We start from the raw sequence: 23,657 nt of genomic DNA, 5'->3' as shown, positions 1-23,657 counted from the left end.
AGAGCAAGGCACATAGTCTTGCAATACCTGAGAACTTGGAAATTAATTCCGGTTTTATGTCTCTATTTTTTTATTGTTTGCTCTTGACTCCTTTTCCTTTGTCATTACAAAAATCAGTGTATGATATGTGCATGCATTGCTGCCTGTAGATTGTAAACAGACTAGATGGCAGGCACAGGCTTCTCAGTAAACAAAGTCTTCGTATAGTTTCAAAGACTCAAAATGTGAGGTTTAACTCACCTCTAAGCAGTAATCTGGTGCTCTCATTAGACTCCCAACTCACCAAAGCCACTGCTGAGGCATGTAGTGTGCTACAGCCCCAGGTCATGAGGAAACAAAGTTCATTGTTGTTCCACGGAGTGACTATTTTTTTTTTTTTTCTTCTTTATGCTAAATCCTTACTCTTTATCTTCTAGGATGATTCTGCAGGGTTGCCAAAAGTAGATAGTATCATTCCTTTGCATGTGGGTTTCTGTAGGACTTTCCCATATTCAAAGTCTTTGAATTGCTTTTTTTAGTGTGCGGTTGATATCTGTGATGATAGTTTTTGTTACTGTTTCTGGTGTATTAATGGTAGATGTTTGTCACTTACAGCATGCTTTGAGCTTAGGCATGTATCAGCATACACAGTACCCTTCAACATCTATTTTTGTAAGTTTTCTTAGATAAACAACAAGCTGAAATGAAGTCCAAGGGAAATGCTTAAACCTGGGCTAATAGAATCCTTCAAAAAGGAGCATTTCCTTTTCATTTTTTTGTCTCGTGTCCTGTTCACTTTTTGTAAATACAATATTCTGTATGCAATGACCACAAGATTTTTTTAACAATGTATTTAGCTAAATAGATGAACGTTGGAACTGGAAATAGATTCTTCTTAAATCACAGCTGAGAAATGTTAAAGACGCCATATCTCCTTTAAGGAATATTTCCTTGGTGCAGAGGAGGGTAAGGTCCCTTTTTGAGTAACAATCATTTGTACAAGATGGAGACAGCAAAAAATGGCTATTTATATGACAGCAGATCAATGTCTGTCACTTCTGGGATTTTTGCTGTTGCTGAGCATTTATTGCCAAGCTCCACTAACTGTTGCTAGTCAAGTAGCTGAATTCAATGGATGGCAGAGGTTTCTTCAATAATAGCTAACATAGTAAAGAAAACCAGACATGCATTCTAGTTGCATTGAGGCAGTGTGGATGGTGTGGGAAAGAGGCATGAGCAAGATCACAGAATTATCAGCTGGGAGGCAGTGTTAGATTTTTGAAGATCACCCCCAGATTTCCAGCACTTTGAGACTGAACATTTTATGGGAATTTTCTGCTAGAAAAATTCCAATGAGTTTTTCTTCAGGAACTATTTCTTTTCAAGGTGGTCACATTTCTTATATGAATAAAATCAAAAAGTTCTTAGTGATGAAGGATGGAAGACCAAGGTAATAGGTGAGCTATGTTGTTATAGAGAATGCATCTGGGATCTTTCAGAGCTCTGATATATTCAGAAAACTTTGCATCTCTTCCAGTTTGTAATCCTGATGATCCTGTGCAAGCCCCTTAATTGTGTGTCACAGCTACTTGCCTTACGTATTTTAACTGTATGTGTTTCACTGTAATTTTCCTAGGAAAAATTGCTTTGCTATCCATCCTATTACAAACTTTTTCAGGAATGCGTCCTTGGTGGATACTGAGGCTGTACATTGCTTTTTGGCTTACATTGGAATGTGTTCTGCACTTGCTGAAGCTTAAGGTTTATATTTTTGTCTTAAGAATCTATAGATGTATTGTTGGCATTAGGGCTTCCATAGTCCCTGTTGTGTATGATAGTTAATAGCATAAGGTACTAAAGGAGTTTTTAATTACAATATTGGCAATAATAGAATAAAAAATTTTAGTAATGAAATTATTAGGAAAACAGAAATAAGTAGGCTGTAAAGAACCAGTGCCTATTTTTGACTGGTAAGATACAGTTGGCTATGCTCTACATAGGACTTTCGGCTAGGTGAGCATTTAGTATTTATTTCTTTACAAATGATGCTTTTCTGAAACTTAAGGGAAGATCTCCTTGATTTTCTGCAATTTTTGCTTAAGTTTTAGTAGTACATATTTTGGATTGTTACAAATAATAAGGCTGATTTTTTAAAGTTCTTCTTTTGCCTGGTGGTTTTGAATTAATTTTTAATATTAACAGTGCTGCTTATCACTTTGTGTTCATTTCTTGCTTTATAACTTGTAGGCCTCCAACAGTCAAGCTTCGCCACAATCTGCTACCACACCAAGGATGGAAAGTACTCCAGGAACCACAATTGCTACCTCTTCAAGAACTCCTCCATCACTCAGTCTTCAGGGTCCTCTGTGTCCTCCTGTGTGTCCCCCAGCTCCATTGGAAGAATTGTCTCCAGACAGCATTGATGCTCACACGTTTGATTTTGAAACTATTGCCCATCCAAACTTGGAGCAAGCTCTTAAGCAAGGATCGTTAGACTTGGATTCATTGGCAGAGAGTCCAGAATCTGACTTTATGTCAGCAGTTAATGAATTTGTAATAGAAGAAAATCCAGTGTCTCCTAATGTCATAAGTGACCCACAAAGCCCAGAAATGATGGTGGAATCACTTTATTCTTCAGTTATCAATGCAATAGACAGTAGGCGTATGCAAGATACAAGTTCTTGTGTAAAGGATGTTTCAGTAGAAAATGCTTCTCTCAGTGTTTGTGTGGAGAAGTGTAGGGTTATTGCTCAAGACTCAAAGGTACATCTAAGAGGCATAAAAGAAGATCTTTGCCATTTCAGAACACTTGTACAAAGAGAACAGTGTGACTTTTCTAATTCCTTAAAATGTACTTCCTTAGAAATAGTAAATACAATTGAAAAGGTAAAGCTTTCACTTGAAAAAACGCTAAATGATAAACATCAAAATGAATTACAGTCTTTGAAAAGTGAGTATGAAACTAAAATTAATAAATTATTGGAGGATGGTGAAGAAAATAAAAAGAAAATCAAAAAGTTAAAAGGTGACTTGTTAGGTCTTGAGGAAGTTCTTCAGAATAAGAATGATGAATTTGCAATGGTAAAGAATGAGAAAGAAGCTGTAGTTTGCCTTCAGAATGAAAAAGACCAGAAATTACTTGAATTGGAATGTCAAATGGAGACCCAAAATTTTGAAATCAAGGAACTGAGGCAGTCGCGTGAAATTGTACTTGAAGACTTGAAAAAACTTCATGTTGAAAACAATGAGAAACTACAACTCCTGAGGGCAGAACTTGAGAGTTTAGAGCAAAGCCATTTAAAAGAACTGGAAAGCAACTTACAAGCCAGGCATTTACAGGAATTTGAGAAGGTCCTAGCTGAGCACAAGGACTGTTTGGATAAATTAAAAAAAGAGAATGAGCACAGACTTGAACAAATGCAGGAATCTCATGAGGTAGTTATCAAAGAGAAGCAACAACAAGTAGAAGAGTTACAACTGAAGGTTTCAGATCTGTCTGATTTGAGGTGCAAACTAGAAGTTGAACTTGCCCTGAAAGAGGCAGAAACTGATGAAATGAAGCTTCTTTTGGAAGAAAGCAGAAACCAGCAACAAGAGACCTTAAGATCTCAGGTTGACAAGGAAACTGAAAGCTTAAGAAAGGAGATAGATAAATTAAACAATAAAATACAAGTCAGCAGTGATGAACATCAAGTGGGCTTATCAGAACTAAGAACTCTGATGACAATTGAGAAAGATCAGTGTATTTCTGAGCTAGTAAATAGGTATGAAGAAGAAACAAATTTGCTTAGAACTGAATTAAATAAAGTAACACTTCTTCATCAAAAAACTGCTGAGGCAGAAAAAAGACTTTCAGAGCAAATAACAGAACTGCAAAGTAAGTTAGAGTTGGAAATGACTGCCCTAGAGAAGGAAAAAACAGAAAAACTGTCTCTCTGTGAGCAGCAGGAAAAATATGAAGCTATCATCCATAAGCTAAAGGAAGAAAAAGAACTGTTAATATCTAACCAAGAACAAGACAGGCAGTTGCTCATTCAGAAGCTCAATTGTGAAAAAGAGGATGCAGTACAAAGTGCTTGTAAAGAGTTGGAATTACAGAGGGAAGCAGCTGAAAAAGGGCTTTTGGAAAAAATACTGCAACTTGAGATGCAAGTGAATCAGAGGTACTGTAAGAATTAAGTTACTGTGTCTTCCTAGTATTTTAATCAATATGGTATATTCCTGACATACTGTGCAGTAACTAAGATTGTTGTATTTGTAATAGTGTTTTTCTGTATTGGTTTCTGTATTCACATTTCAAAATGTTTATAGGTAGTGGTGTTCCCATTTCCGTAGTTAATCTCAAGAATTGTAAAATATTTTACACAAGATTATTTCAAGACAGCGATGAAGATTCTATATTTCAGTCATGTTGAAGGAGTGTTTCCACAGTAGCAAATTGCAATTTTGATGGTCTTAGCCCCTCTCTCTTTTCCTATCCTTGCTCTGCTAGGGCTGTGGGAGCATGCATTGGCTGGCTTTTAGGTAGCCTGATAACTTTCTTTATTGGCTAATTGTATGCCAAGTTGGTGATAATGGGGCATGAAAACTTGTGTGGGAATTTATACAGGATTGAGGAGAGCTGTCCCATGGCCACATGAACTTCCATTGACTTTTGCTGCCCCACTTACCTATTTCAGGGTCTTCAGTTTGAGCTTCATAATGAAACACTAAGGTGCAACATAATCTTAAAGAACATCCTAACATCACCATTTTTCTTTGTTAGTTTCTGCTGAGATTTTTCTATTTTAAAAATATTTTTCCCTAGCCAAGAATGCATAGAATTATTCTTTCTATCATATCTTTCATACTTATGAGGTTGTAATGCCTGCCTACAGCCTGCATTATGTTGTTATAGAATGGAAATAGTAGAATTTTTCCATGTGACTTGGGCTTAGCAACAGTAATTTTTTTTAAATTCTAGCATTTATCATTTATGTTCTTCTGATGTGAATCAATGCAGCAGATAGATCTTGTTTGTAAAACATCTTTATAGAGAAATTTTTTCCCAGGTATTAGGCTATACCAAGTATGTGAAATGGGAAAAGATCAATAAAATTGACAAAATTGACATGAAAGCAAGAATACCGCAAAAAATGAGTACAGACTTAAGTTAGCTTTTAAATTTTTAGTATCAATGTACTGTTAAAAAAAAAGGTAGGAGAGGGGAGGTCATGCACAGTCCAACAGCATAGTCCAAGGGAAATGGGAATATCTACTTCACTGGAATTGTCTGCTACCTCAGGATTTTCTCATGTGAGCAAATCCATCATTATGTGATGCTGTGTTAGTGCCTATGTTTGCTCGTCAGTGTATAAAGAAATGCATCAAGATAATATTGTTTCTTTAAATTAAGATTGGGATATAATGAAATTTAAGAACAGCCCTTCTTAATTGAAGAAAATATTCTCTTAATGAAATATGGTGTGATGAGAAGAAAAATGATAAATTCTACATTCTTTTCCTTTTCTGTGTATTTATGCACTGTAGAAATTTGACTCAACAGGAAAAAGGTGTAGCTGTGTCATCAGACTTTTTAAAAATCCTACACTTTACTTTGAACTTGTGATTACAGCTGTGTGTATTCTTATCCAAACTGGATAAACCAGACAATGTATTTCAAAGAAATATTATCTGCTTCAATCGAAAGAAGTGCTGTTCATTTTTTAGCAAGTTCTGTAAAGTAATTTAATTTTTAGTGTGACATTGAAATATTTTTTGCCTCCTCAGGCTTCTTTTTATGCCTTTTTTCTGCTGTTAATTTTTTTCCCCTAGGAATCTAGATATACTATGTTTTTATCTCCAAAGGGCTTATATATTGAGTAAATCTGTCCTAAGATTTTGAAGTCACAATTTACTTGTTTGGTTTTTGAATTCCTAAAGCCCCAAGCTATGTCAATAACTCAGGTTGATTTGTTATTCTCACTCATTGTTTAGCAGTTGTAATGGTAGAAAACAACTTCTGTTTAACATGTGACTATATGTTTGTTGTTTTCTGGAAGAGTAATGTTACATAAGCCATCCAGAAGGTACAGACGGAGAGAGGGATTGTTACATTTGACCTGAGTATTAAACTAGTGTCAGGAATTTAGGTTTTGAACTTCTGTGAAAACTAGCAAAAATATTAAGAGGCAACAAAGAAATGTTTGCTATCCATGCATTACCGCAGTATAAAAATTAACATGGTTAGGTGTGTCTGAAAATCAAGTCATTTTAATTAGGAAAGATAATAAAACTGCAAGGCATTTGTAGTTTCATTTACTCTTTCTGCACTATGTAGTAGTGTAAAACAGTAGAGAAAACCACAATATCTTTAATGACTTGTTAACCATTTTGAAACAGTTTTCTGTTTAGTTAAAATATCTATAATCTTCTAAAGAATGTTAAAAGTAGAATAGGAGTCCCAACTGCTTTAAAGATGTAATTACTGCTTTGGAATCTTGCCATCTTCATATTGCCCAGCCGCTTTTGTCAGACCACCACATGTAGTGGAGCTTTGCAGAGTGCATGTCCTCTCTCTCTCCTAGCTAGGCTTCATTTAGAAATAAATTGAAATTTAATCAAGCACGAAAATGTTTACTTGGTGGCACAAAAAAAATTTTCTGAGTGTTTCATGATTTTCTTTTCTCTCCTTATTTTACTTCCAACTTCTAGAATGTCAGAGGCTGTTTAGCCACTCTGACAACTTCAGCTGGCTTTCAGAGCTCTTTTATTTAGAGCTTCTTATGGGCTTTTTGAGTGCTTAGCTGCTGCATAATAGTTTGTATATTCAGTATATGCCCATGTGGTAGAACAGTAGCAGTGTTGTTAAGTACATCCTTTGTCATCTTAGAGCAGTGCAAGTGTTTGCTTGCAAAGAAACCCCAATCTGAAGATATGTGCTTTTGGTATCTTGAAAATAATAAAGTTAAGCATTGTCACTGTTGCTGTAGTTGACAATACCTTTTCAGATTAAATATTTAAATCTATTGCCTAGTACAGTGATGAGGTATAAAAACTGGTAATGTGCTAGCATCCTTTGCAGAGCAGCAATATCCTTTACTTGGCTGTCATTTGCAAGCAGTAGTCCTGGCAATCCATCTGAGAGGCAGATGATTCCTGCTTTGGTTTAGTTCAGCTAAGAGCTTTGGGTTTAAATATGATTAGTTGCAATATCAATATGGTTTAAATATGATTCTGGTGCAGACGAATAATAGAAATTTAAAATAATACAGTTTTTCACAATTGTTGCCAAACAATGGGGTTTCTCTATTCTAACATTCTTCAGGTGTGTTCTTGATAACTCAAGCCAAAACACTCAAGACTGTAGTTAGTTTTTGCTTCAGTGGTGAAAAATACTTGGCTTATGTAACATTGTTTCAAAAGCCATTTAAGGTCATCCTGCTTTTGTGACTGTTGATGGTTTCCTTCCTTTATGATCATCACTGCTGTCCTCCACATTCTGCAATCTGGAGTTTTGAATTTCACATCTGGATTCCTTAGCATCAGATTTCTGCTGAATTATTTTCTGTATGTGATATTTCTGAAGGCTTTGCATTTTGACATACTTAGTATCTTTGTGAAGTTGATAGTTTCTTTTTACCACTTTCCTTACTTTCTGTCAATTAGTAAAAGTATAAACAAAAGTCCTCCCCCACAACAAAACTTCAAAATTAGAGCCAGCATGCTATGCCAAAAACACAGAAAGCCCGAGTAAGAATTGGTGAGATGCTCATGATTAAAATGTAGAATTGGAGTTAGTAGTGGCTTAATTGTAATATAGTATATTAAGTATTTCAGAAATAATGTCTCAAAATGAACATCTGACTTTTTGTGTGCTTTTCACAATTTCATGTATTGTGGGGCTTGGTATATGCTGCACATTTAAAGCCTGAACATTTTCTTTTAAGTCCTCCTGCTGAATCATCTGCTGAATCAAACTTAGTTGCTGAACTTCAGGAGAAGCTTCAGGAAGAAAAAATGAAGTTCTTAGAGCAGCTTGAAGAACAAGAGAAAAGAAAGAATGAAGAAATGCAGAACATCAGAACATCGCTCACTGCAGAGCAGCAGGTAAAGCTGATTTTTTAAAAAATTATTTTTGCTCCCAGGACAATTGTGTTCTTTCACTGCTTTAAAGTTAGAGTATGGTTTTCTCTTTTGCTCTGTAACACTTCCACATTCTAAACTTGTGTGATTATCTGAAGTCAGGATATGATGTGTTAATGTAATCAAACATTTAAGCATTAAGAAAAAAACACAACAAAGAAACAAATAAAAAATCTCCACTGGAAAAAAACCCCAAAAGACGAAACCAATTACCAAACAATTGGTGATCCATATTGAATTTTTGTGATTTCTTTTGCTTAAGTGCTTGGAATCTATATTCATTCATCTCTTTAACTGCAGAAAGATATCAGCTATTAAAAAATTTGTGGACGACACTAAATTAATTATTTGCAATACTAATTGATTTGGAATCAATTAGTATTTCACTGGCTTTTAAAGTTTATTACCACAGACAGGTGGTGTTTTGAGATTCAAAGCATAAGCATATTGTATTTTGAGGTTCAAACAATGTATGTTGTATTTTATATAATAAACTTAAAGCCACTGTGTAGTCCTTATCTTAATGAGAAGTCACGTTGCACTGGATTATTATTTCACGTCTATATGCACACATTTTTTTCCTTTCAAAACATCTTGAGCCTCTTAGTTTCTATAGATGAGTCTCGAGTTCTTAAATTAAATCTGTTAGTAACAACTATTATCTGCAGCTTTGTTGCATTTAAACACTGAGAAAGGATTTTCTGTTTTAAGCACTTCTCCTTACTGTAGCTGTCATAGGATCAAATAAGGACAAAGAGACAAGGGTGGTGATCAGCCAGCTTGGTGAATGAATGCTGTGAATCACTTGATGCAGGGAGTAGAGAACACAAAATTGCAGATGCCTATAAAGAAAGGAGTATTACTGCAATTGGGCTGAAGCATTAATACTGAAGTTAGCCTTACATAGTAAATCTAATAGGAATTTTTTTTCCTAGATTGGTAATAATTTGATTTTTTTTTTCAATATTCCTTAGTATTCCATTTTCTCCATCATCTAATAGTATTCTTCATTTCTGCAGCAGAGTGTAGAAGGGAGGATTCTGAGCCATTGACGGCAAATTCCAGGGAAAGCTGGAACTCTTTTAAAAAACAGCAATGAACAACCCAAAAAAATACCCCAACCAAAGCAAACAAATACCCCAAACCCAGAAAAAGGGTGTATCAGTCAGTGCTGACAGTTTACTTCACTGACTGTGCTGATTACTGAATATTTTGGCTATCTAGTCTTGCCTTTGTCTTTTTTGGGTTTTGTTTTTTTTCCTCTGTGAAGTTTCCTTAGAGGTGTCACTTATGCTTTTGTTATGCAGACATAACAAAGTTATATATATGTATATATGTTATATATATGTATATAACAGAGTTTTGTTATGCAGACATAACAAAGGCTGCTGTGCCCTATGTAAGTTTTGTCACCCACCAAATAGTTTGCATTTTCAGAGTTGATAGGCATATATCAAGACAATCTTCAAAGTCACAGAAAAATTAAAAGTCATTAATAGATGGTTGTTAGTACGTTTTGTCTATCTCTTCAGCAGCACCCTAAGAGTTAAAGGGCACAGTGATCAGTAGAAGGATTAAAGAAGTGGAAAGATTTGTTAGACTGGTGCTGAAGGCTATGCTGGCTGCTTTTTATGTTCAGCTATTCAAGCTCTTAACCAGTATTCCTGTGTATCTTTTGCAATAATTAATTGTTCACTGAAGAATTAATGCATGACTTGAAATGTATTTTTAATTCAGTTTATAGTGGTATTGTATTTTTCGTTTTCATTTTATGCAATATGTCTGGATGCTGCTCAGCTTTATCTTAATAATTTGAACCCTTAAAGTAACTGTTTTAAATATAGAATGTTCAACTGGTTTACGTTAACTTTAAAGAAATATCAAGAACTTTAGGTTTTTTAACATTATTTCTTATTGTAATACTTGTATATATCAGGCTGGAGGGAATGAGAGGGTTAAAAATAAAATTAATTACAAAAAAATTTTAAAGACAAACATAAAGTGTACTGGCATTTTATCTCTTCACCAAAGCAATAAGTAAAAATGTTATAATTTCTTCTTTAATTTTGTTGTAGAAAACTGAAATGCATGCTGTCTTTTGTACTGTTTTGCTTTACATTTTTACAGTACATTCCTTGTTTCAGTAATACGTCCTTTGTGTTTTCAGACGAACTTTAACACTGTTCTAGCAAGAGAGAAAATGAAAAAAGAAAACATAATTAATGATCTTAGTGACAAATTAAAAGTGCTTACACAACAGCAAGAAAAAGATAAGGGTAAGCAAAGTTCTGAAGAAGTATTCATCTCTTCTAAGAGGTCCATTCCATTCTTTGCAGATGGGTTTTGATCCTTAGTGTTGTTGTAATTAAAAGAAATTCTGTTTATGTCATAGATTTGATTGAAACACTTTCTGAAGATAGAGCTCGCTTACTTGAAGAGAAGAAGAAACTTGAAGAAGAAGTTAATAAACTGAGAAGTAGTAATTTTTGTCCATCAACGTACTTGGCAGCAGCGTCAGAAGCTTGCGGAGCCTGTGCAGCTGATGTGCCCACAGACACAGAGAGATTGCTTGCTGACTTTGGGGCTGAGGGGAGAATGGATTCCACGATGGAAACCAGTATGATGGCTGTGCAGTAAGTATGGAGCATTAGAGTAGAAACAAAGCATGCTCTTGTTCTGGAAATGTGTGCTCTTGGGCAGTGTGAAGTACAGATGAGTGTGTTTAACTCTCATCCTGCCTTTGATGCTCTTCCTGAAAATATTCTTTTAAACATACATGTACATACAGTTGTGGTGTCACAATCATTAGGAATGTGTGGGTTTGATGATTTTCAAGGTGAAACTTGGCCCCACAATCATGATGTAAAAGAATATACCTAAGTATACAAAACTTAAGTCAAACAGAAGGAAAATTGTAATGGTGAATGAACTGGGAGGCTACATGTTACTGACACATCTTTTGAACAGTGTCTCACTTTGATGCCACTAGCATTTTAATGAACCTCAGGCTTCTCTCCATACCTTTCACAGAAGTAAGAAACCTGACTGGCAGCCACACAAGAGGAGCAAGGTTTTTATCAGAAGAACGAGAGCAAAATTGTTAGATGTACTTACATTGACTTTAGTCGGTGTACATCACAACCAATGCTGCCTAACCCAGAATCACATACCCAGAGTACTTAACAGCTTTGTGGAGGTGAAGATGAAAAACAGTTTGTCCTTCCCAAGCTAAACTTGCACTGATAATAAAACAAGGAAGTACCCCATCTTTAAGAAAGAGCTGTTTCTTATAGTAATCATTCTAATCCTGCACTCGCAAAACAGAGGTACAAAAAAAAAATAAGGTGAGCTTCTGAACAAAAAATTATGACCCAATGTATGATAAGACAGAAACTTTCACAGGTTTCTGTTGACTGCTTCCTATTACATGAGAGCTAAACAGCCTTTTAACTGAAATGCAGTAATGATTATTATGGTTTATTTATAATCTGTTAGCTTTTCTGATTATTTTGATTGGATTTATAGCATGTTTCATCCCAAAACTTGCCTGTTTTTTCAACCAAATCAGTTTGGACTAGAAAATCACTATTTCTTCCCTATTTAAACTGCTTTTAAAGTATATTATGTAACTGTTTTAGGAATTGCTGTTTATGTTCTTAAGCAATTACTCAGGATGGTAGCATTTGTTTTATCATGCCCCAGTACTCAGTTTATCCCACAGATGAATGGCAACAAGTAGCAAGTTCACATTAGTGTCTCTACCAGAGAGTACCAAGGCACTTCAGAATACTCCCCAGTAGCCTTTGAACTACAGACCAGGAAAATGGGGCATTATAAAGCTGAATTGCAGTATCGGGGATTAACTGTGAAAGCATGTGGGGCTGTATCTTTCATCCTGGTGTCTTGAAAACAATGCAAAATATCAAGAAATGCCCTGATGTATCTTGATAAACTAATCAATAGCTGAAAATTCACTGGCTCGTTATAAGAAAGAACCTCCTTGGTTTAAAGAAAAGGAAAAAATATCTAAAACCCCAGTCAGAAATATCAATGCTGATTCCTAAGTGTCTTTCTGTGCTGTTTCTTCTGTGCTAGCAAATATATAACACTCTTCACTGAGTGAAGATAACAGGTGGGTGTGGAAAAGACAATTTTTGATTATTAAAAAAATGCTAGTTTTCAATCTGTTCATTTTCTTTCTCTTTTAGCGAAAATGTTCATATGTCTGAAGAAAAGCAGAGGATAATGTTGCTAGAAAGAGTGAGTAGATTGTTTGTTTGTGAGGCTAAGTACTTAATGACTAAGTACTTGAAAGTATGTACATGTGAAGTTGTGCTGGTGTCACTTATATGCTCTGATCCAACGAAGTGTCTACAGGGATTATAAATATGATTTCAGAGAATCTTTTTCATTGTACTTTTGGATCACTGTAATTCACTGAAGTAATTCAAGATAACTATTAAAATATTACTCCTGGCCTATATTTGTTATATTTATATGGGCTTTAGTACAAGTGACTATTCTGTCCTTCTTTTTAGGAGTGACAGATCATTGATACAGAGAATTTATATAGGAAAAAGGTTACAACTTCTTTTTCTAATTAAGAAATACAAAACAGCTGGACAGGATTTAAGATTGATTTGCCAGTTTCTCATAAAAATGGGTAATTTTTCCTCATAGGCTGTATTCTTGGTAAAATGTGAGATTAACCTCTAGTAGTTACACTGGAGTATTTCATATTCTAGTAATTTTTAACTGGCCAGTCTTATCTAACTTCATCTCAGTTGTCTTTTTGAAGTTGACCTCTTTTTTTTTTAAAAAAAAAAAAAGGTGTCATTAGCTAGGATCACTTGAACTAAAATCTGGAACCAAGTAAAGAACAGGAATGCTTTTTGTTAATGGATAGTGTATGAAGCAACTGCCTGGGTCTTTCTGACTATGAGCACATACATGCTTTTTTTCTGTCATTTGATTACAAAGGATTTGTCATGGGTAGAAGCTATAACATAGTATATATTACATTTCGTTTGCTGTTCTATCATTTACATGTTTTTCTAACTGAAAGAGAAGTATGACTATGCAGGTACAATCTTGGCATGAGGGTTTATAGCACTAGGATAATTCCTAGACACCAAGCGGTTTTTTGCATGTCTTTGTTCAAAAGATGTTTTGATAAGTATTTTAGAACTTAAGGATGTAGTATTGTACAAGTAGTTGGGCTCTAGTCATATCAGAACTTAAAAAAATAAAATTTGTACTGTATGAAGTATAATATCTAGTTAATCAGATTAAGATTTTCTTTTAGACTTTGCAGTTGAAAGAAGAGGAAAATAAGAGATTAAATCAAAGATTGGTAAGTATTTGTGCAATCAATTTTTTCAGCCTCATGAAAAAATAAGAAAAGCTTAAAAATGTTAAGTTTGTTAAAATCTAAGAATGCTTTTTTTAATAATTTAAAAAATATTTAAGTGTTAAGGGAAGTGGTGAATAGGTAGTCTGATAACCTTCCAGATGTACATGATCTTGGTCTTCTCATAGAAAAGGGTTCACAGGACTGGAGAGTGACTTCTTCCCAAAAACTACAGACCATCCAGGTGACTCAGTTTTCAGCAGCAGTAGATGGAAGGCCAGTTTAAAAGAATATAAATATGCCTGCACTTTAAGCATAATTGAGAGTTTTAACAATAACTTACAGATTGCTTTGAGAGAGCTGTGCCTGCCTGTTGTAATTCTGCCTAGTAGCTGGAAATGCAGGCAGGCAGCCACCATATGAAATGCTACAGTAAATGTCTATGGAAGGAAAAATATTTTAGTGACAAAGTGCCCTTGATTCCTGTAGTATAAATTCTTCTCCTTTTATTTATTCCCTCTTTGTCCCTGCTAGCAGGTCTTAATTTTAAGTCTTAAAAAAATTCCTGTGTGTATAGGAAACAGGCACATCCTTTGGTTGGACTGGCCATGGAGATCACACTTTTTTAAGTGTCAGGTGATACCTAAAAGTTTGGTAGGAACTGATACCTCTGTAGTGGGAATTTAGACTTCGGGGTGTAAGGAAGGATTGCAAGACATCTAAAAGTATAATTTTCAAGGATTATTTTTAATTGAGAATGTCAGTGAAATACACAGAATTTATTTAAGTGTAGTTTTTACAATAAAACTCAGAATACACCTAGACAGTTTTCTAAACCTCTCTGTAGATTTCCTGAATCAAACCCTTGGTCTCTTGTCATATGGGAGTAAAATAAAATGGAAGAAACACTGTGTATGAGGCAAATGGAGGATTATTCTTGTTATGATTAATACAAAGCCATGTAGGAGAAATTGGTGGTTCTTTGGTCTCTAAAGCGATTCAAATTTGATTTCTAAATGGAACTTCATATCTTTTCAATTCCTTACTTATAAAATGAGTATTATTTATCTTTTCAATTCCTTACTTATAAAATGAGTATTATTTGTCTCTTCATCTTTCTTTCCCTCCCCTTCCTTTCAAATCTTAAAATTGAGATATATATCAACACTTCAATACCTGTGTTTATTTCTATTGAGGTTCTTCAGATAAGGAGCTCAGAAGGCATTATGTGTGAAAAAGAAAATCTTCATAGGTCGTTGGCTTTTGGAGAAGAACCTGTGGGTTACTTCTACAAGGAGCTAAAAGGAGCTCCTTTTAATACTTGGAATCTTATTACAGGATTTTTGTTACAGTAAATGAGTTACTGGAAAAGGGAACAATTTTTTCTGTATAAAGGCTATTACAATTGTATTAATAAAACATTACTTACTAGGTTTTAATGTAATTATTCTCAACATTCTAGTTCTGTTTTTCTTGAAGTTAGAAGTTAAGGAAAGCGAGAGAAATCAAGCTGTTTTGTGTTTTCATTTAACACTTATTCCAGTTTGAAAAATAGCTAGAAAATCTCTGGTCTTTATATCTGAAGAGAACTCTCAAACACTTCTGTGAACAGTCTAAACAAATTTGACAAATTTCATGCTAGCTGTGGCTTTCAAGAAAGAAAGGTAGCCTCTAAATAATTTTTTAAAATAATAAAAAATAAAAAAACCAAAATTCTGAAGTTGGATCCTCTAAGGAAAACTGCTGAAGGTGTCATCAGAATTTGAGAGCATTCTGTGATGCACTGCATTCAATTTGGACCCATTCTTTGAAGAAATGAAGAAAATGAGCTGTGAATAGGCTTCAGGCTCATAGGAAAACAGGCTGGTACTGCCTCTGGGGAAGGCAGGGGGCAAGATTGACAATAGGAAGGAAATTTGCTCTAGGGAACAATATCTGAGTTACAGCTGAAAAATCACATGCTGATCTTCAAGTGTGAGTAATCTAGATTTGAATAGCAGGTATAAATGGTCCAGGAAGTAGGAATGGATGGAAAAACTGCAGGACTTGTAGTCAGAGTTTCTGTGGAGCAATTATGAATAGCCTGTTGTAAGGAGGTTACCAGAGGGTAACGGAACTGATGCATTTATATCCAAACAGCTTCCCCAGCTAGTCACCTGCCCGTGGGATAGGTGTTCCTTTGGAGATAGAAGTAGCATTAATTACCCATTGTCATTTCTTATCACAGTTCTTGTAGAAACTTTGTGAGAACTTATGTTTATTTTTAGATCTAGTTTGTCCTATTGAGGTTGTTAGATGTGCCAGTATTTTATTAATTTAAACAGAATTAAAAGCAAATATACATATAGGATATAATTATTATGTCCAAAACCTTACAGAATCGAGTCTTTGTTTGGTCTTAGTAAATCTGACTCCAGTTTTGTTCCAGGGAGTGCTGCTCTGTTGATTACAATAAACTTGAGATTTTGTGACTGTAGAAAAACTGAGAGACTATCTTGAGCTCAACATCTAGAGTTTAGTTGTAGTAAACATGTTGAATCTCTGGTGTTCTATCATCAGCCTTTTCTGGTGCCAGTGACTTCTCTATTAGAATGAACAGTTTTATCAGGAGTCTTGTGTATGCCCAGAGTAAATCTGCACTGGCACTGATATGAAAAGCCCTTTCCAGTTTTAAATAATGAGGGAGAAGTTAGTTATGCAGGAACTTTTATAATCAAAGGTAGCTATTAAAAAAAAAAAAGTACAATAATAAAAACCAAAACCGAACCACAAGCAGTCAAACCCACTACAGAACAGGATCACAAAAGTATGGTGGGTTTTCTGATTGAGTATAAAATCTGCAAGACTAGGCACTGTTTGAAGTCAATGAAAAATCATCTTGCCATACTCTTGCCTGCAATGTACATTTCATCATGGCTTGCCAGTACTTTAAAGCTTTTCTCTTTTTATAGATGTCCCAAAGCATGTCATCAGTATCCTCGAGACATTCTGAAAAAATAGCAATTAGAGAGTAAGTACATGTTAATTTTCACATAAACAGATGGATATGCTTGCAATAAAATAAGTGTATCGTTCATGTTGTAATTCTTCTGTTCTTGCTCTGTGGTGAAAGGATGCATAGATCACTATAATTTAGCCATCAGCTTTGAACAGTCCCAGCTGAGCATAAATCAAATTTTATAAAACCTTTTTATAAACAATGAAATGGCCTTTTTGAATTCTCTGTCAGTGACTCTGTTGAATTCCATACTTCATAGGATTTCTAGAATTCTTCAGGCTTTTTTTAGATAACTTTTTTTATTTGCCTGAAACCTTGAAGTCTAAGGAAATCTATTCATCCTGAATATGCATAGTGCTGTATTATATTTCAAGAGAAGTCTTACTGAATGAAATAAAACTAACTGAAACATTTTGTTAGGTATTATCAATCTGTTAGCAGCTGCATGTAGAATTATTGCTGGAAAAAGAATTATTCTTGTAAAATGTAAAAGCTACAGACAACTTCTTAATTAGTATTAGGCTTATATATTACTTGAATAATATAAAAAATCTTTGGAGAAAGAAAGCCTGCACAGGTTTTTCTATTAATGTTTTCTGAATTACACCAGTTTTCATTTTTGCTGTAACAAGATCAGGATGTGGAGAATAATTTTTTTCCCTCTAGCATCTGAAAATTGTCACAAGTGTCTTGGTAATTTTTGAGGAGGAAAACGATATGAAAGAATTCATCTGTCCGCTAGAGATGTTTTTAAGTTAATATAGCCTGTCTTCATAGTAAGTCCAGGCAGAAGAGTCTGGAGTATTGTTTATTTAATCCAAAAATGAACTTTAAAGATGATGACCTAAATGTCTCTAGATATACTCAATTGACTGTCTGTGTATCTGTAGTTTCCTTCTATGGAGAAGTTTTTCACTTTCTTTGCACTTCCTCCGTCGTCCCCAGAGGAGTATTAATATTTATTGCTGCAGCTCCCCTGTGATCTAATGCTTAATTTGTAGCTAATTTAGACTTGATTTCATTAATGGGTAAATAATTTACTCGCAACACTTTACACCATGGAACAACAAGTTTGGAGACTGAAGTTGCTCTCTGAATTCTGTAGTTGAAACTTTGCATGAGCACTTGGTTTTTTGTGTTACTCTGGTGTCAGAAAAGTAGAGTTTTAAAATGTTTTATGTACAGTTGCCACAGTGTTTCTTTGGCTTTTCATCATTTGATCAAAGATAAACACTTCATCCCTTCTTTGTCTTGTGCGCTTAAAATTTTAAGATTGGAAGCTGCATAAATGTTCTTGCTGTATTTTTGTGTTCAATTTTGCTTCAGTTTAAAACAACAAAAAAAGTTTGTAAACACCACTACATTGACGGTTACCTTAAGTACCAGTGAATAAAAATAATACAAAATTGAAATACTAGCATTTAGTTAGGTATTTCTGATTATGTTTTAAAGAAAAAATGACAGTTCTTTTGAGAAAAAAAAAATTGAGCTGGTGGGTGTAGAGCGTTTCAAAACCACTTTTTAAAGAGGTAGCCTGCTTTGTGTTGCCTTCATAAAATAGGAAATGTATATGAGTTGGCATAGCATGTGGAAATGTCTGCTGCTCTTCAACTTAGTCTGTCTCATGCAATACATGGGGGAAAAATGTAGTGTAATTAATGTAGCTTTAAGCTTCTGTGATTTTTTTTTTAGTTAAGTTCTGTGATTTTATTTTTTTTTCCCTAGTTTTCAAGTTGGCGATTTGGTACTCATTATCTTGGATGAAAGGCATGACAACTACGTGTTGTTTACTGTTAGTCCAACCTTGTATTTCTTGCACTCAGAGTCCCTTGCTGCACTGGATCTCAAACCAGGTGAGTGTGGTAAGTGTCAGATTTTTTTCTAATTATTTTCTCCTCTTACAACTAACAGTCTTAACTTTCCAACACTAAGTTATTTATAAGTATGTATGTGATGAATACAAGAAGCACGTAATAGTTGTCAGCTATCTTTGTAGTTTTTGCTACTTGTTTTAGTGCAAAATATTTTTCACAGCAGAACATTTTTAATTAAAAATTTATATAGATCTTAGTATCTTGGAAAACTGGGGAAAAATATCTGCATCTTCAAAGTAAGCTGTAAAAAAAAAAAAAAAAAAAAGAGGGGGAATATGCCTATTTGGTACACACACAGAGTATGTTAACATTCCCATCAGGCTGCTTTAACTACTCAGCATAAATAATAAATAAAAGAATGTTGACAACAGTATATGGGAGTTTGCAAGCAATATTTTTGCTCATAGTTTTTCCACCAAATTAAAATGGTATTTATTATAAATTTTCAGAGAAGACTTCCTGTATTTCTTTGTTTATGTTCAAGTTGATGACACATTTACTTTTTTTTCCTCCCATAATTTTCAAGGCTTTTTGTTGGCTTTTTTTGGGAAGCTATCTAAACTTAGCAAAATTGAAATATTTTAAATGAGGAAAAATAACAATGCTTTGCACTAAACCATGGGCTCTTCATGAAGTGAATTAATGTAAATGTCTTTAAATTATCGTGGTGTTTTGCAAACCCACCTGTATGCCCAACTTTGTAAAAACATCTAAGAATATGCATCAAAAGAAAATTTATATTAATTCTAACTTAGCAGTGAAAGTTTCTGTGTTACTGCATGTCACAAGCTGTCAAATAATTTCCCTGAGCAGACTCACTGTAGATTGCAGTTATGATGAAAGATGTTAGATCTTGAATAACTGTGTATTCTCTAGAAGACCACTAAGCCCTAACTGGATTGTGGGTTTGCTGAAGGATCTGTGCCATGTGTCATCTGTGAAATCTGAGGGGACAATGGCTGTCTTACTTCCAGATGTAATATATTCTGACCTATGGCATTAGTAGTGCATACATAGCTGTGTGAAATATGGTAGACTTTTCTTACTGATTTTTGACATACATGAGGTAAAAGCCATGTCAGTTTGTATGTTACTGTGAGTACTTAATTCACTGACCTGTTTTTAAGTAAACTTATCTTGCTCTGGTCCTTACCAATTACTGAATAGAGTTCCTCTCAAGTCTAAGAAAACTGCAGATAAAACAAATATCAAGACTTAACAACTGCCTGAGGGACACATTTGTCTCTGTCTCACTGCTTCAGAAACTATGTCTTGATTCTATTCTTGCCTTGATTCTATTCCTGCATCAGGGAAGTGGGGAAAGTGAAATTCTGAACATTAGTTGTATTTTTGATAGGTTAAAATTAGTGTTGACCTAGGTACTGCAAATTATTGTTCTAAGGGCCACCAAAATATTGCATTTAAATCTGACCTTACTTAATGTTTGTTTGTTTAGTTTAAACTGTTAAAAAAAAAAAACCCTGCTTTTAATGAAAATATACTGTAATATCCTGGTATGTGTAGTTGCTGATCTAAAATGTTACATTTTTCTCTTTAGCATCAGGTGCATCTCGGAGACCGTGGGTGCTAGGAAAAGTGATGGAAAAGGAGTATTGCCAGGCAAAAAAGGTAAGAAAATAGTAATGAGAAATCATCTGTGATTAATAGAGAAAGAAGTTTATTTTAGTATTTTTAACAGTTATGACAAATTCTCTCTGCATAAGAAGTTAGATGAAAATTATCCTAAGTTCTGCTATTCCTGCTTTTCTTTTGAGTCAGTGAATTGCAAGAGCAGGGGAACCAGAAGGGTTGAGCAAGCAGTGGGTTGGGTATTTTCATCCACACTGTCTAGAGCCCTGCCAGACTCCTAAGGGTCTCCTGAATATTGAGTAGTGGGAATCAGTTTGAGCTTAAAAGGACAAAAATCAGTAGAATAATTCCACACTTTATTTTTTTTTTATTCTTTTTTTGTAGGCACAAAACAGATTCAAAGTTCCTTTGGGTACAAAATTCTACAGAGTGAAAGCAGTACCATGGAACAAGAAAGTATAACACAACAAAGTTTTAGTTCATTCTGTCTCCATTCTTTTTTGACTTGTCCTTCAGTGCTCGTTCATCGCTCCAAATACCAGGCCATCTTTTTATACTGAGGTCGTGTGACAAGATACGTCATTGATGTACTGCTTTTACTTTTTAACAGGTGACATTTTAGAAATTCATCAAAAACTCTGGCCCTAACTGCTTCGATTTTTTTACCCAGATAACTTTAAGAGTGTGGACCAAATGAGTTCATTTTCTCTAAGGGCAACCACATGAAACATGGTTTGTTTGCCATGTTAATTGCCTGTTAAATATACATTAGCTTGTATTTAGATGTTAAATGTTAGTTACCATTATTACCAGCATATGTCCTTTTGTGAAATCATTATCAAAGTACTTGCACTCTTTAACAGATTCTTTATATGTGTAAAATTCATCAACTATTTAAAGAGGGTGTTCATTGCATGCAGATAATCATATAATTTTTCTTCAACATGAGTTTGCCTCAGTAGATGAATAAAAATAACTACTGCAGCTTGTTTCATTACATGAAAATGCTCTTTAATGTTAAAAAACCCTTGTAATTTGATGGACTGATTTTGAAAATCAGTCACAGTTAGATCTGCAATCTTCAAAAGCACTTTCGATGGATTGATCACACAGATTCTGAAGGGAAGACATCTGTGCTGTTTATTCAAGATGAAGCACTTGTTCTTCCCAACAAAACAGAAGTCTTGTATTAATCTATTTAGAAAAAATCATATTGATGAAATTGTATTTCATGGTTGAGTTTCAGGAAAAAACTCATTGTACATTAACCATACAAGAGTCATTTAAGTAACAAATTATTGTAATTGTAAAAGACATGTAGAATTTTAAAACAATAAAGATTTGAAACTGTATGTGTTTGAAGTATTTGTGTGCCTTTTAAATGCTATCTCTGATATTTATTTCATGTTAATCTGTTGCATCTTTAGGATTCCACCAGCAGTTTCATTACATGGAAATAACCAAATTTTCTGCGAGAGGTAGTAATTTTCAGAAGTATTTGGGAATTACAAGAATTACCTTCTAATTATAAAAATGAATTTAAGTAGACAGAAGTTTTAATTTTGTCAGCATATTAAATGCATAAAAGACTTTTTTTTTAGTAGTTATACTGCCTACATTTTTAACATGTAGTCTTATTTATTTTATTTTCAATAACAGTATAAAAGGGATGTACTATAAATATGTAACCAATGGGAGGTGAATTTATGAGTTCAGCTATGAGCTTATGCCTAAGATTCAATTCATAAAATTATTCAGCTGTGATTTATCTTTAGGTGTGGAGTGGAAGAGGAAGAGATAAAGAAACGACCACATGAAAATCTCAATGCTTCTGCTCATATATTTCAAATTATATTTCTCTAGACTAACCAGTCCAGTTGAATACCCAGAAACATCTGTATATGCTTTATTTAAAATTTTGTTCCATAAAAAATTTAAGTTCAATTTTTATGAAATGCATGGGCTTGTAACTGTATCATATCTTAAATAAATCTAAGACAATTGATCTGTGGAAAACAGAATGTCATTTCGTCAAGTTGCATTCTTACCTAGTTGTTAAATTTACTAGTTTATGTACTGGCTTTTTAAAATTAGTTTTCTAATGTGCCTTACTCTTCAAGAATAGTATTACCATAGTTGAGTACTGCCCAGTGTCAAACATGTAAATAATGTAGATCTATAGGACAGGTTAAATGCAGAGAAACAACCCATGATGCAATGTTTTTTTTGATCACTGAATTTTTCACCTTCGGCTAAATGGGAATTCAGTTCTGTCTGCAATTTGGTGGTCTTGTTCCTTAAGTCACCTTAGTCACAAGTGGTTTAAGAAGTTTCACACATAGTGTAACTCATTTCTCTTATTATGCCAAATGTTTAGAAGCCTTGATGTCTTTTAACCATTGACAGAATTTTCCCAGCCTCCAATACTACTGCTGTAAATATTATAAGTCTTGCAGGGATTAGTTGGAAGCCATCAGGCTTTGCTACGAGGTACTGAATCTCCTTCCAGTTCTGGGAGGGCAGTTACTCCTTGAGTAGCAGCAATCAATCTGTGTAGCAAGGGGCAATCCAGTGCTATAACATAAGACCCCGCTCTTTTCTTATTGAGTAATCTATTTCAAAGACAAATAAAATGTTGCCTAGAATTTTCTCCATGGAGGAAACGATGTGTTGTCAATCAAGTTCTTCCAAGTTGGATAAAACTGCTAATTTGATGATGGCCCTACATGACAGAGTACCTACAAGTGGCACTCCTTTTAGGGCATACAAAAATACATATTTTTCTTACCCTGTGAATCATGAATCACTAAGATTTGTGTGTCTTTCTGCTTTGTGTTGATGACATACCATGAAGTTCATTTGTTGTAGGCTCTGAGATGGTGCCCTGAGTGCTGAAGTGAGGTGAGAACTTGTGCTGAGAATTAACTTCCTTGCCAAAAAATCCAAAAAACCTCAGAAATTCCTTATCTTTGTCTATAAAAGCATCTAAACTTTCTAGTCTCGTTTTATTGTTGCCTAGATTAAAAATAACATACGTTTAAGCTTATATATGGACAGTAGCAGTGATGATTTGATACTATGAAAGTTGGCTTGATTTCTAGTTTAAGATAAAAAGACATGACTGAGGTTTATATAACTTAAAAACACATGAACAATATATGAAAGTGAACTTGGGAAGCACCTAAATAAATTGATTAAAATAAATTGCTGTAATGCAAACTATGAGGGAAGAAAAACTTCTTCCCTGCTGATATCTGCCACTTAATAGAATGCCAGGATGTATCTGTTATTGTTACATGACATAATATTTTAAAAATATAAATAAACAGCAGTGCCTTTGAGTTTTAGGAATATTTGTCATGTGTTTCATTTTATAATCTTTATGTATATTTAAAATGGAAATTCTGTCAAACAAACTTCTAACGTATTCAGTAATGATTCTGAACAGTCATTGAGAAAAATGTAGTTTACATATTTTTTGTATGTCACAGCCTTACTAGTTCTTGAAAGTATGTTTGTTATGTACCACCTATGTGCTTCATCTTGCTCCATAATAAAACTTAGTGTGTAGCTGTATAATTTGGATGAGGAGCATGGTCAGGAGGGATGGGGGAGAAGTTAGAGGATAAATTTGATGATCTCAAGTTTCCCTAATTCTTTTGTGGAGCAGCATGTTGGAAACATAGCAAATACTAAAAATAAAAGCCTCTTATGCTACTGCTAATGCATGTTTATTCCAAAG

At 34.3% G+C, this 23,657-nt stretch overlaps 1 protein-coding gene across 3 annotated transcripts in view; it reads left to right on the top strand.

Annotated features, from left to right (window-relative positions):
• Positions 1-21,267, top strand: part of RB1CC1 (RB1 inducible coiled-coil 1) — a 65,989-nt gene extending 44,722 nt beyond the window's left edge. For 2 of the 3 annotated variants that reach the window (XM_059860514.1, XM_059860521.1), the window contains exons 15-24: positions 2,227-4,142; positions 7,908-8,067; positions 10,271-10,379; positions 10,496-10,736; positions 12,312-12,363; positions 13,409-13,456; positions 16,405-16,463; positions 18,177-18,313; positions 19,884-19,954; positions 20,300-21,267. In XM_059860514.1, coding sequence (XP_059716497.1) covers positions 2,227-4,142; positions 7,908-8,067; positions 10,271-10,379; positions 10,496-10,736; positions 12,312-12,363; positions 13,409-13,456; positions 16,405-16,463; positions 18,177-18,313; positions 19,884-19,954; positions 20,300-20,377 — 2,871 coding nt within the window. In that variant the 3' untranslated portion in view covers positions 20,378-21,267. The remainder of the gene's footprint in view (positions 1-2,226; positions 4,143-7,907; positions 8,068-10,270; positions 10,380-10,495; positions 10,737-12,311; positions 12,364-13,408; positions 13,457-16,404; positions 16,464-18,176; positions 18,314-19,883; positions 19,955-20,299) is intronic. The other variant, XM_059860528.1, reaches the window with a different exon arrangement.
• Positions 21,268-23,657: the final 2,390 nt, after the last annotated feature.

Source organism: Haemorhous mexicanus, chromosome 1 (assembly GCF_027477595.1).
Source record: "Haemorhous mexicanus isolate bHaeMex1 chromosome 1, bHaeMex1.pri, whole genome shotgun sequence".
Classification (NCBI taxonomy): Eukaryota; Metazoa; Chordata; class Aves; order Passeriformes; family Fringillidae; genus Haemorhous; species Haemorhous mexicanus.
This window is presented reverse-complemented; position numbering and strand designations above follow the sequence as displayed.